The sequence below is a fragment of the Entelurus aequoreus genome, linkage group LG17, assembly GCF_033978785.1.
Source record: "Entelurus aequoreus isolate RoL-2023_Sb linkage group LG17, RoL_Eaeq_v1.1, whole genome shotgun sequence".
NCBI lineage: Eukaryota > Metazoa > Chordata > Actinopteri > Syngnathiformes > Syngnathidae > Entelurus > Entelurus aequoreus.
The window spans coordinates 36,170,736-36,183,391 of NC_084747.1; the positions used below are offsets into that span (position 1 = coordinate 36,170,736).

The 12,656-nt window shown below is 37.8% G+C and overlaps 1 protein-coding gene across 1 annotated transcript in view; it reads left to right on the plus strand.

Moving 5' to 3' along the window:
* The window catches only part of letm2 (leucine zipper-EF-hand containing transmembrane protein 2), a 31,682-nt gene extending 22,839 nt beyond the window's left edge, over positions 1–8,843 (plus strand). The window contains exon 11 of the mRNA XM_062025607.1: positions 6,746–8,843. Within this exon, the coding sequence (XP_061881591.1) occupies positions 6,746–6,802 (57 nt within the window). The 3' untranslated portion in view covers positions 6,803–8,843. The remainder of the gene's footprint in view (positions 1–6,745) is intronic.
* Positions 8,844–12,656: the final 3,813 nt, after the last annotated feature.

Here is a 12,656-nt window from a genome sequence, read left to right on the forward strand (position 1 = left end):
TGAGACACCTTCTCTTTTGTAGCACTGTGTCCAAATATTTGAAATATAACAACAATATTTACCGCTTAGATTAAAATAATTTGCAATGTTATTGAAGCCTACGGACATCATCAAATTCCTTGTAAGAAAATGCTAATTACGTTTTGTGTCAACTGTCTAAATACTGCTGAGCCACTCAAAATGGAAATGCTCTATTTAGAATACCAAATTCCTGTATGTTACCGTAATTCCCGGGCTATAGAGTGCACCTGAAAGAAAGTCGCATCCACAATTTTATTTTGTACCTAATGTATATTGTCCGTGCTGAAGGTGTACATATTGAAACATAAAATATTTACACAGGCATTTGCGTTAATTCGCAAATTTAACAAGACTGTTCCTAAAGCATAGCATAAAGTAGTCTCCAGTAGCGTTGGTTTCGTCATTTTCTTTCTGCGTGCTAAAACCGCTGAAGTCATCTTCTTCAGTGCACGGCGGTCCAACCCTCGGAGTCCGCTAGTAGTGGTAGATTTACGTTCTGTGCGGCGGGTTTATTTTTTTTGATGGCCGGGTCAATCATCTCCAGCCAGTTGGCTGCGTCATTTGCATTTCATTGTTTCCTCTCCATGACGATTGGGAGTCCGTAACGGCTGACTGAATGATTGTGTGAGTGCGTTTGATTTAATGTGAACAATTTCCTTGGTCCATTGTGACCCGTTCGGCAATTTGATTGTTCTGTTGTCATGAGGCTAAATTTATTGGTGGCATGTAAAGCTTGTGGACCTGGAAAAATCCATGAATTAGCCGTGGCATTGCATGAAGCGCAGGGTTTAAAAGTGGGGGAAAAAGTAGAGCCCTATAGACCGGAAATTATGGTAAAAATGTTAATTCTCCACTTCCATGACATGCTGATTGATGCATTTTAAATCAATTCTTAGTGTATTAGGCAAACATAATAAGAACATGTCACTCCAAAACTTCTGGGCTTTACTGTAATTCATGGTAAAGGGTACTATGATTTTCCTCTTTTCTGACTTATAAATGTTGTTACAATGTTCAGGGTTCTCTCTCGCCTCTAAAGCATCTAAGGCAGCAAGAGAGTTCACTCTGTGGATCGGTTTTAGCATCTGGTCGCGTTTATTTCGTAGCGAGCATATTTGACCATTTGGGATGGGAGATTTTGTTAACAATGTTGGTCAGTTTTGATTTTTTTGTCCATATGTGACATGTATCAGATTTTTTCATGTCAATATGAACAGTGCAATTACTTTTATTTCAAATCCGACCTAGGTTGCTTTCGAATTTGGATATAAATCAGGTATGTATCCAATGTGACTGCTGTCTGAACGATCGGGTCACGTTCATCCGACCAATACGTCATCGGTAAGCGTCAGGGTTTCCCCTTAATGTAACTGAATGTGGCCAATCGCCACGGCAGTATCATAGCTGCCACACCTTGAAAATAAGGGTTTTTTTACATGAAAAAGTATTATTGGATTGTATTGTAGCCTCCAGAAGAAGTCACACAAAGTCTGATGCTGTTTTTAACTTTTATTGCCAATTTTATGCTAACAAATGGCACTATTTAACAGGTTTTACCTCCCGTGCAAATACTTTCGTTTCTGTGCTTCCCCCGACACACAAGAACACTTTTTCATTTTCAGCCAATTCGCTTTCAGGCAGAGACGGTGTTGTTGTGATTACGGGAAAAATTAACAGCAACTCAAAACCACACGAACATAAAACATTACCAGCAGTTCGTTACAGTATGAATAAATGTGTATAGAAAAAAATACTTTGATCATCAAAAACAGCGCTGCCAAAAGCGCATGCGATTGTCTAGAGAGTAGTCAGAATCTCTGCAATGTGGACATACCTTTGATATATCCCAGATGTACCCGCAGACAGCAATCTACAAAATGTGCAATTATCAAGAGGACAGTGGCGAATTTAAGGGAGAGAAAGTCCAACTGGAGAAAAGTACATTGTACAATAATCAGAATCAGAATCAGAAATACTTTATTAATCCCTGAGAGGAAATTTAAATTTTCAGCACAATCCCATTCAAGATCAGACAAACATTACAGGGAGACAGAACAGGATCGCTGACGGGTCTGCCAACTTCCGGCGCCCCTTGAAAAAAAGGTGAGATACAGGTATACAATGGGGGGATGGTTTACAGGGTAAGAAAAAAAAAATCGGTCTAAGCCTGGGCCCCTGGAGAGGGGGCCCAGACTTAGGCCAAGGGAAAAAAGAACTCATAGCCATAGTACACATCCCTCTTACATGTGTGTAAGAGGGAAATAATAATAAGCATCAGCAATTGAAAATATGGCAAAACAATATAAAAATATACGTTAATATGATATAAAAATAAATATTAACACTAATAATAAAATATTTGTCATTAAATGTATGTATAGATTTGTTGAGATTTCTTAAAGAAAATCATCATCATAGCAGTTTATGCAAATTCAAACTCTGAGCGTCATAATTTTTCGCCAAAATAAACGGTTACAAAATGAAATGTTGATAAATTAGCAGAAACCAGACAAAAATAATGTTTGAGGGACTGTTGAATGTTCCACCACTCCTGTCTTTGACTGCTCGCCCACGCGTTCTTCTGAGCAGACATCGAAGCAAAAGTCCACTAACTGCAAGCGCCAAAATGCTTGCTCTCATCCTTCTTGATCGTCTACCCGCAATAGGTCGGTTCAGAAAAATGTTGACTTTGATTGCACACAATCATTGAAATTCCCACAAATGCGGTAGTACTGAGACCTACTGAAATTGGAGTTATGCTTACTTCCGTACGGTAGGACTGAGACCTACTGAAATTGGAGTTATGCTTACTTCCGTAAACACTGCAACATGTCTATGTCTAAGTTGTGAGGACCGAAAATATATTTTGCATATTTTGAAAATATAAAAAACTCAAGCGAAAAATAAAAATGTATTTTGTGCACAACAAAAGTGTTTGCATGTTTGCTAATATCGATATACACACTCAATAATTACTGCTTTCTGCACAGTCAAACTGATGCGCTTTCTCTCTCTCACCTCTCCCCTCTGCTTTTCAGCTTTTTTTCTACACTTGCTCAGATTTCTGTTGTGCGCTCAGATTGCTGTTGTGCGCTCGCACAGGTTTTGACACACCGTTATGTTTGTGTCAAAAAGAGAACCAATCAGAGAACTGGACAAATGTACTCTCTGATTGGCTGCCTGCTCTCCAATTACATCGCTTGTTACGTTATCCTGGAAGCATTAGTTTGTGCCTGATGGCGTCAATTGTAGTGTCCCAATTCGGCTTTCCCATCCTTCCAAGGACCAAGCCAATGGGGTCGAAGAGGTGTGGGCCCTGGAGAAAGTCCTCCAGCCGCAGCAGGCAATGTTAATTAGGACGGTCTAGCCTTCACAACACTTCCTAGTTGTGTCATGTGTTCACATCCTCCAGCCCGGGTCAGGTCCACAAAGTGGAGAAAAGAATAAAAAGGAAAGACTTAAACAAAATATTAAATTATGAAGCAAAAGTTGTTTGAGATGTATCGTGTGTATGCGTGTTGCTGTCAGTAAATGTATGTCCTGCTCAGACTATTCTTTTTTTTAATTAACTTTAAATAGTACCCTTTCTCTACAATATAGCAGTTGAGGATTATTTTTATTAAATCCTGTTGGAAATGTTTGTACTTTCAACTGTACTTGTAAATATTAAGTGGAATATCATTTGAAATAACTCAATATATTCCCCTATTTTGGAATAATTGCTATGAAGGCAAGAAATTAATCACAACAGCAGTAGTTTCAGCCCTTTGTTTATTAATTTATACAGGTTGAAAAAATGCTTTCAGATGATCAGACAAACCTGCATATATGTTATTATATCCATTTCTTTTTGCTCTGTTGTCCTATAAATTGTCTTGGGGAGTCCATTTCCTCCGTGGTTGCCATAAACCGAACAGCAGAGCAAACATAAACACAAGATCACATTAACTGTGGTTCAAACACATATAAAAATGTACATTTTCCAATGAAATAAAAATGTACATATCGTCTACAAATAACTGTTATTTAAAATGTACAAATAGTTCTATTATAGTCACACATTAATAATATATATAATAAGACATCAGTCAAGCTTTTTAGATGTAAAAAATTAAAAGAAGAAGAAGAGGTAAGGCTTTTTACCTCCAAACATTGAAAAAAGCTCCGGCACGAAGCAATCTGCAATGGCCGACCGAATATGGAGTTCTTTCTCGGGGTAAAGAGAGGAGCGAAGAGGACGTAGGTTGCTCAACATTACGATAGTCGAGGTCTCGTATTTTAACAAATTTATATCACTACTGTCACTGGTTTTAGATGTTTTAAATGAATAAATAAAGGTATAGTCACAGTTTAAAGTCGTTCTTTCCGCTCTGCATAGCGCCGCCATGTGGAAAATATTTCTTCAGGGCGATCTAATTGGACACCATCAGTCAATCAAAGCGTACATTTGTCCGGTTCTCTAAATTGGTTCTCTTTTTGACACAAACATAACGGTGTCAAAACCTGCGTGGGCGCACAGCGGAAAACTGAGCGAGTGTAGAAAAACAAATCTGAATGCGCAGATGGGAGAGATTAAGAGAGAGGGGGAGCGAGAAAGCGCATCAGTCTGACTGTGCAGAAAGCACAAACATAATGTTTGTGCTTGCAAAATATATTTATCTGTCTTGAAAATCTTGCTTTGTGACCTTATAATTAAGACACAAATAGAACTCCATACACATTAGACATTGCATTATTTGTAGTATTGAACGACTACATAAAAAGATCGGATTTTCTGTTGTCCGAGTTGCCTTTCCAATAAAAAAGGTGATTGCAAAGCCAAATATCCTAACGTGGGAATATTTATGTAGGCTTTAAACAGAACGAGTAGGGTGAGCCAATCAACACAGACAATCCAGTCACGGGTGTCAATGTGAAGGGGTAAGTAGGGATGGTGTACAGAAGCCCCTAGGCTTTTGTAAAGTTTGAAAAATGTTTTTGTCTGTCAGTTATAAAAATAAGAATAAAACGTCAAACATGCAAAATAGTTTGGTCCAACTGGATAGCGGCAAACTCTGCATTAAATACAACACAGATAGATTACGTGAGAGAATAAACATAAAGATTCACTAAATCTGCATTTGGCAGTTTAGGAAAAAGTTATGTATACATTTTACTTTTGTATCTCATTGCATGTGACAGTGATGCTTTCAAGGGCCCTCTGTAAAGTTAGAAACAGAGACGTCACTAGTTTTTATTTCAGAAGGCGGGGCCTTGTAAAAAAAATAATTGTATGTGATTGGATAAACCACTTGTCCGTTATCTTGAATGACATGCTACTTCAGCCACTCACATCGAAATCAACCCGTGACGCTGATGAGAGCGACGCTGGGAAATCCAAAACAGAACAGCCGACATTTGATAACAACAGAGCGAAAAGTTCTGTTCATCTTTTAAAGAATTGATATTCGATAGATTCAACAAAACAGTTGCAATAGCAGAATCAATGTCAGCACACGACTCCTTGCTGCATGCTGCCGTTGTTTGTCACATCTATGAAATCCCGCCCGGCGATCCTGATTGGTTCATTATTTTTTGCTATCTTGAAGGAGTTTGCATTGCCCTCGATCCCAGATCCTTTGTGTGGAGCTCAGCAAACTACAAGGATCTGGCGAGAGTCAGGTTAGGCTTAAGCAGATGTACAAATAAAATAATAATAATAATGTATTATGATTTGTGGTACCCACAGATGATAATCATCTGTGTCAGATAATATTTACTTTGCATGACAAATACAAGTGAAACTTGACATATATATATATATAAAAAAAATAATAATAAGGGAATTATATATGATTTATAAACATAAAACATATTAATAATACATTTTGTTAAAATAGCAACATTTGGAAATTGTGTGAATTACCTTAGGAATATCTGGGGCTTTAAAGGCCATTAATTGCAGTATTTATTGGGGGGGGAACTGTTTCGGTTTCAGTTTTTTGGGTGTTTTCCTGATAACATACCAGGTGAGGCGGGGAAGGTATCATTTGCAATCAAAAGGAAACCCCTCCAACAATTTGCAGACAGACTCAGAAAGTGGGCTATAAATGTGGCTGGAGCAAAATTTACACCAATGCATATTCAATACATATTATCTTGACACAAGGACACATGTATGTACCTGCAGTAAGGCCCAGAAGTATTTGGACAGTGACTTGAGTTTTTTTCTTCTGAATAATAACAAATGGTGGTTATATTTACAGTGCCAGTGAAATGATTGGTCACACTGATATGTTTTTTTTTTTTTATATTCAGACAAGTTTGTCAGGTGTAACAGTAAAGGTCACCAATTCCATCCATTATACCCTACAAACATGTCTGAATATAAAATAAGAAGTATATTCAATAAGAAGAACAAATGAAGCTATTAAAAACACATACTTCTACTAATTTTAATCGTTGGCTGGTACTGTAGAAAGATACACACACACATCCTCTCACACACTAGAAAACAATGTGTGCCATTTGACAGAAGAAAAACCTTTATTCTTCCTGTTTGTATAGACCGTATAATTTCATTGTACACATCAGCTGCTGTTGATTTCTTAACTATTTCTAATAAATTAATTTTGGTGTTAACTCTTTGCAGATGGGCTATCAATGAAAAGTTCAGGTTGAATTCTAAGATAACATAAGGAGACTCACAATACTGTTGCTAAGCTTTTTATTGTTTATATGGCAGGCTAAAGCGGCCACTGAGCTGTCCCAGAAGAGCAAGATGAGCGCCAACGGTGTCTGAGGAGCGTGAGTGTCTGGACTGCAAAGGAGGGATGAATTAAGGCATGCGTCAACAGAACGTAGGGAGATGACAATGATACATCTGTCAAATGTTTACATCTCTCTAACTCCTACTTGATGTAGAGTAAGTAGTCGCAGTGTCTGTTTGCCATTGATGTTGATAACTAGATGATACAAGATGAACATTGGCCACTCCATAATACTCTGTATTCTTCCTCTATTATTTAAGCAAATCAGCTTGAGTCATTGAATTGGTCCCATGGTGCTTTTTTGTTCCAGACCCTCTCCACCTCCAACTTCTGTAAATTTGTAAATGTTGTGTATATTGTGGTTTATGTCCAACACAGCAGCAGCAGCAGCAGCTTTGTACAGTTTGCTGTGCAAAGTCATGACATTATTAAGCTTCCTGTGTCAGCATTTCTGGTGCACCTAGTAACCGTAACAAAATAATGGTTATCCACTATTCCGATATACTTTCGATTCACTTTTATTCTTTTTTTTTTCTCAGCGAACTCGAACCATCTTCAAACTTGCAGTTTCCACTAGTATTCAATCTGATGTAATTGACCGGAACAAAACAGTACTTGGCGAAATAAGACTGGTGTGTTTAGAGAGGGAGAAAGGAAGAGAGATAACTCCTTTCATGCAGACGAGATTGAGGCAAAGTGCAGTCTTCTTCCCCCTGTTTCAAACTACGCTTTGTGTGTTTTTTTAAAAACTACATAATACAGTATGTATTGTGTTTTTAACAGTGTGATGCTTAGATTTCATTAAGCTGAAGAGAACATACTTGATATCATCCATAAATAAATTCTATTTATAAGAGAATCTTAAAAGCTATAAACTAATATTTTAAGACATTATTTTTTAATGGGAGTTAAAAAGATGTAAATGTGTGACAATATGACTGATTAACACAGTTGTTCTTCTGCATTACTCTCTTAAATATATGAAGTTTAAAATATTGTGTATTGTGTTGATGCACTTTTCTGTGATTTGGCAAACCCTAACCACATCCATTTTTAAATTATTACTGGATGAAAGCATTAGTATCTCCTGACTATTCATACCAGCAGTGGAATCCATAGATACAATATTTTTTTTGGGCAAATGAAGATTCATGTTTTTGGTTTTACAAATGTGCCTAAAGTTAAATAATATGTTTGGTTTCTTGGTTTTCATTATTGTATCGGTAACTATATTCAAAGTGCCCATTTTCACCTTTTTCCCTTCTTTGGACAAATGTCTCACATTTACTAATCCAATTGTATCCTTAATTAACTGTTGAATAATGTCATGTTCAAAAACACCACATGCATATTTGCTCAATTTTTATGTGCGGTTTGTTAACTTTTTGGACTAGAATCGTTTTGATTCCTTGAGTTGCAAACTTTTTGGACTAGAAATGTTTTGATTCCTTGAGTTGCAGACTAGTGATTTGTTTGGAGAGAGGAGTCATTGTGATGTGATGCACCTGAAGTGATCTTCTATAAGTTGTCCTGATTTAAATTTGATAGTACTGCGTACTGCTGGATCCAACCATACAGTTGACTAAATCTGTGTCTAGAGTTCAGTTATGTTTCAGCTTTTTGGGAATGTAAATCATATTTACAACATGGCTTTTCAGTCACTTTACAAATGCATCACGTTACCATGGAAAATAGAGCAGAATTATTAAAATCATAAAACCCCTTGCACACTGGTGTCCTATTTACTTACAACGTTCTGCATACCTCCTAATTGTGTGTGTATGTATGTACAGTCGCGATCAAAAGTTTAACATACACTTGTAAAGAACCTAATGTCATGACTGTCTTGAGTTTCCAATAATTTCTACAACTCTTATTTTTTTGTGATAGAGTGATTGGAGCACATACTTGTTGGTCACAAAAAACATTCATGAAGTTTGGTTCTTTTATGAATTTTTTATGGGTCTACTGAAAATGTGACCAAATCTGCTGGGTCAAAAGTATACATACAGCAATGTTAATATTTGGTTACATGTCCTTTGGCAAGTTTCACTGCAATAAAGCGCTTTTGGTAGCCATCCACAAGCTTCTGGTTGAGTTTTTGACCACTCTTCTTGACAAAATTGGTGCAGTTCAGCTAAATTTGTTGGTTTTCTGACATGGACTTGTTTCTTCAGCATTGTCCACATGCCAATACTTTGGGAAGGCCATTCTAAAACCTTAATTCTAGCCTGATTTAGCCATTCTTTTACCACTTTTGACATGTGTTTGGGGTCATTGTCCTGTTGGAACACCCAACTGCGCCCAAGACCCAACCGCCGGGCTGATGATTTTAGGTTGTCCTGAAGAATTTGGAGGTAATCCTCCTTTTTCATTGTCCCATTTACTCTCTGTAAAGCACCAGTTCCATTGGCAGCAAAACAGGCCCAGAGCATAATACTACAAATCCCGTTTCCATATGAGTTGGGAAATTGTGTTAGATGTAAATATAAACGGAATACAATGATTTGCAAATCCTTTTCAACCCATATTCAATTGAATGCACTACAAAGACTAGATATTTGATGTTCAAACTCATAAACTTTTTTTTTTTTTTGCAAATAATTAACTTAAAATTTCATGGCTGCAACACGTGCCAAAGTAGTTGGAAAAGGGCATGTTCACCACTGTGTTACATCACCTTTTTTTTAACAACACTCAAACGATTGAGAACTGAGGAAACCAATTGTTGAAGCTTTGAAAGTGGAATTCTTTCCCATTCTTGTTTTATGTAGAGCTTCAGTCGTTCAACAGTCCGGTCGTATTTTACGCTTCATAATGCGCCACACATTTTCGATGGGAGACAGGTCTGGACTGCAGGCGGGCCAGGAAAGTACCAGCACTCTATTTTTTACGAAGCCACGCTGTTGTAACATGTGCTGAATGTGGCTTGGCATTGTCTTGCTGAAATAAGCAGGGGCGTCCATGAAAAAGACGGCGCTTAGATGGCAGCATATGTTGTTCCAAAACCTGTATGTACCTTTCAGCATTAATGGTGCCTTCACAGATGTGTAAGTTACCCATGCCTTGGGCACTAATGCACCCCCATACCATCACAGATGCTGGCTTTTGAACTTTGCGTCAATAACAGTCTGGATGGTTCGCTTCCCCTTTGGTCCGGATGACACGATGTCGAATATTTCCAAAAACAATTTGAAATGTGGACTCGTCAGACCACAGAACACTTTTCCACTTTGCATGAGTCCATCTTAGATGATCTCGGGCCCAGAGAAGCCGGCGGCATTTCTGGATGTTGTTGATAAATGGCTTTTGCTTTGCATAGTAGAGCTTTAACTTGCACTTACAGATGTAGCGACAAACTGTATTTAGTGACAGTGGTTTTCTGAAGTGTTCCTCAGCCCATGTGGTGATATCCTTTAGAGATTGATGTCGGTTTTTGATACAGTGCCGTCTGAGGGATCAAACGTCACGGTCATTCAATGTTGGTTTCCGGCCATGCCGCTTACGTGGAGTGATTTCTCCAGATTCTCTGAACTTTTTGATGATATTATGGACCGTAGATGTTGAAATCCCCAAATTTCTTGCAATTGCACTTTGAGAAACGTTGTTCTTAAACTGTTTGACTATTTGCTCACGCAGTTGTGGACAAAGGGGTGTACCTCGCCCCATCCTTTCTTGTGAAAGACTGAGCATTTTTTGGGGAGCTGTTTTTATACCCAATCATGGCACCCACCTGTTCCCAATTAGCCTGCACACCTGTGGGATGTTCCAAATAAGTGTTTGATGAGCATTCCTCAACGTTATCAGTATTTATTGCCACCTTTTCCAACTTCTTTGTCACGTGTTGCAAATTCTAAAGTTAAACTGTTGTTTTTTTTGCAAATAATCATTATCAGTTTGAATATCAAATATGTTGTCTTTGTAGCATATTCAACTGAATATGGGTTGAAAATGATTTGCAAATCATTGTATTCCGTTTTCATTTACATCTAACACAATTTCCCAACTCATATGGAAACGGGGTTTGTATCACCACCATGTTTGACGGTAGGGCTTGGTTTTCCTGGGATTAAAGGCCTCACCTTTTCTCCTCCTCACATATTGCTGGGTATTGTGGCCAAACAGCTCAATAATTTTTTTCATTTGACCACAGAACTTCCCTCCAGAAGGTCTTATCTTTGTCAATGTGATGTCAGGATGAATTGAGGGCATACTTTATTTAAATTGAAATATATAACATTACATTTCTATTTATCAATACCTTTTTTGTGTCCAAATCGGTATATTTTAATGTGTGGTGACGTAGTCACCCAAAGAAGCCGCAAGAATTACAGTAATAAAATAAAATAGAAGCCGCAAAAATTACAGTTATAGAATAAAATAGAAATCGAATATATCACACCTGGGCAAATTAAGGCCCGGGAGCCATTAAGCTTTTCAACCTGGCCCGCCGGACATTCCTAAATATAAATGTTTTAGATGTTTAATATGTAAAGTGTAGCTGCCATCATGATGTGCGGTGATGTTTTCTAATGACCGTAAGTCTTCAACTATACTAAGTCTTTCAATGGTTGGAATCTGCGCTTTGGCATGATAGACCTGTTACTATGGTCATCTAATTAGTTACTAATGTAAGTCACAGCAGGTCAGACGAGGCACCAAGCATGTGTGGGTGGAGAGCGTTTCCACAGAGTGTTTCCAGAGCCTGAAATTTTCAGGGACAGACGCGGTAAGGAGATTTTTACAACAAAGTTCTAAAGCTTAGTGATATATAACATATATCAGAGTGTAGGTGGGTTTTTTTTTTTTTTTACCTTTTGCGTTCATATTTTGCTGTGTTTGTTGCGTTTCGCTTGATTGTAAGGGGAGAGGGGGTGTGACGCTCGTATGTTGTCACTATTCAGTGTTTTATTGTTCATAGTTAATATTGTAAATCCCACATTCTTTATTTTCATGTACATTCTGGGTGTCTCATTCAGTCAAAAAATGTACAATTTCATTCCGTTTTTTTCAGGCGGTCTGTCATAACGTTTTTAGCATTCAATCAGACATTATTGTGAGGTTTTGTATTAGTGTTCCTAAAAATATATATACGGCCCCCAGACACATTTTCTTACCTAAATTTGGCCCCCGAGTCAAAATAATTGCCCAGGCCTGGAATAGATGGATACATACAGCAACCCACGTTCCATCCATGTCCCTGATTGGTAGTTATATGAATAAGCCACGCCCATACCTCAGTGGTCATTACTCCAGACAGCGCACAGCTGGTGTAACTAAATTCAACACTTTCCAAACAAACAAACAAGTGTCGAACCACCGGCAAGGAACCTGATTTAAAGACAAGCAAAAGTACCCACTCGCGGTAAGGATAATCATCTACTTACTAAATGACTAAGAATTTTAACGATTAGGTAAGAAATTAAATATTTACACATTCGACGACTGAATTGCCGAGCAACATACGCCATCTTTAAAAAGATCAGAGGGCAGCCGATGAATATCTAGCTCAGGGGTCACCAACGCGGTGCCCGCGGGCACCAGGTAGCCCGTAAGGACCAGATGAGTAGCCCGCTGGCCTGTTCTAAAAATAGCTCAAATAGCAGCACTTACCAGTGAGCTGCCTCTATTTTTTAAATTGTATTTATTTACTAGCAAGCTGGTCTCGCTTTGCCTGACATTTTTAATTCTTAGAGAGACAAAACTCAAATAGAATTTGAAAATCCAAGAAAATATTTTAAAGACTTGGTCTTCACTTGTTTAAATAAATTCATTAATTGTTTTACTTTGCTTCTTATAACTTTCACAAAGACAATTTTAGAGAAAAAATACAACCTTAGGATTTTTAAACATATATACCTTTTTACCTTTTAAATTCCTTCCTCT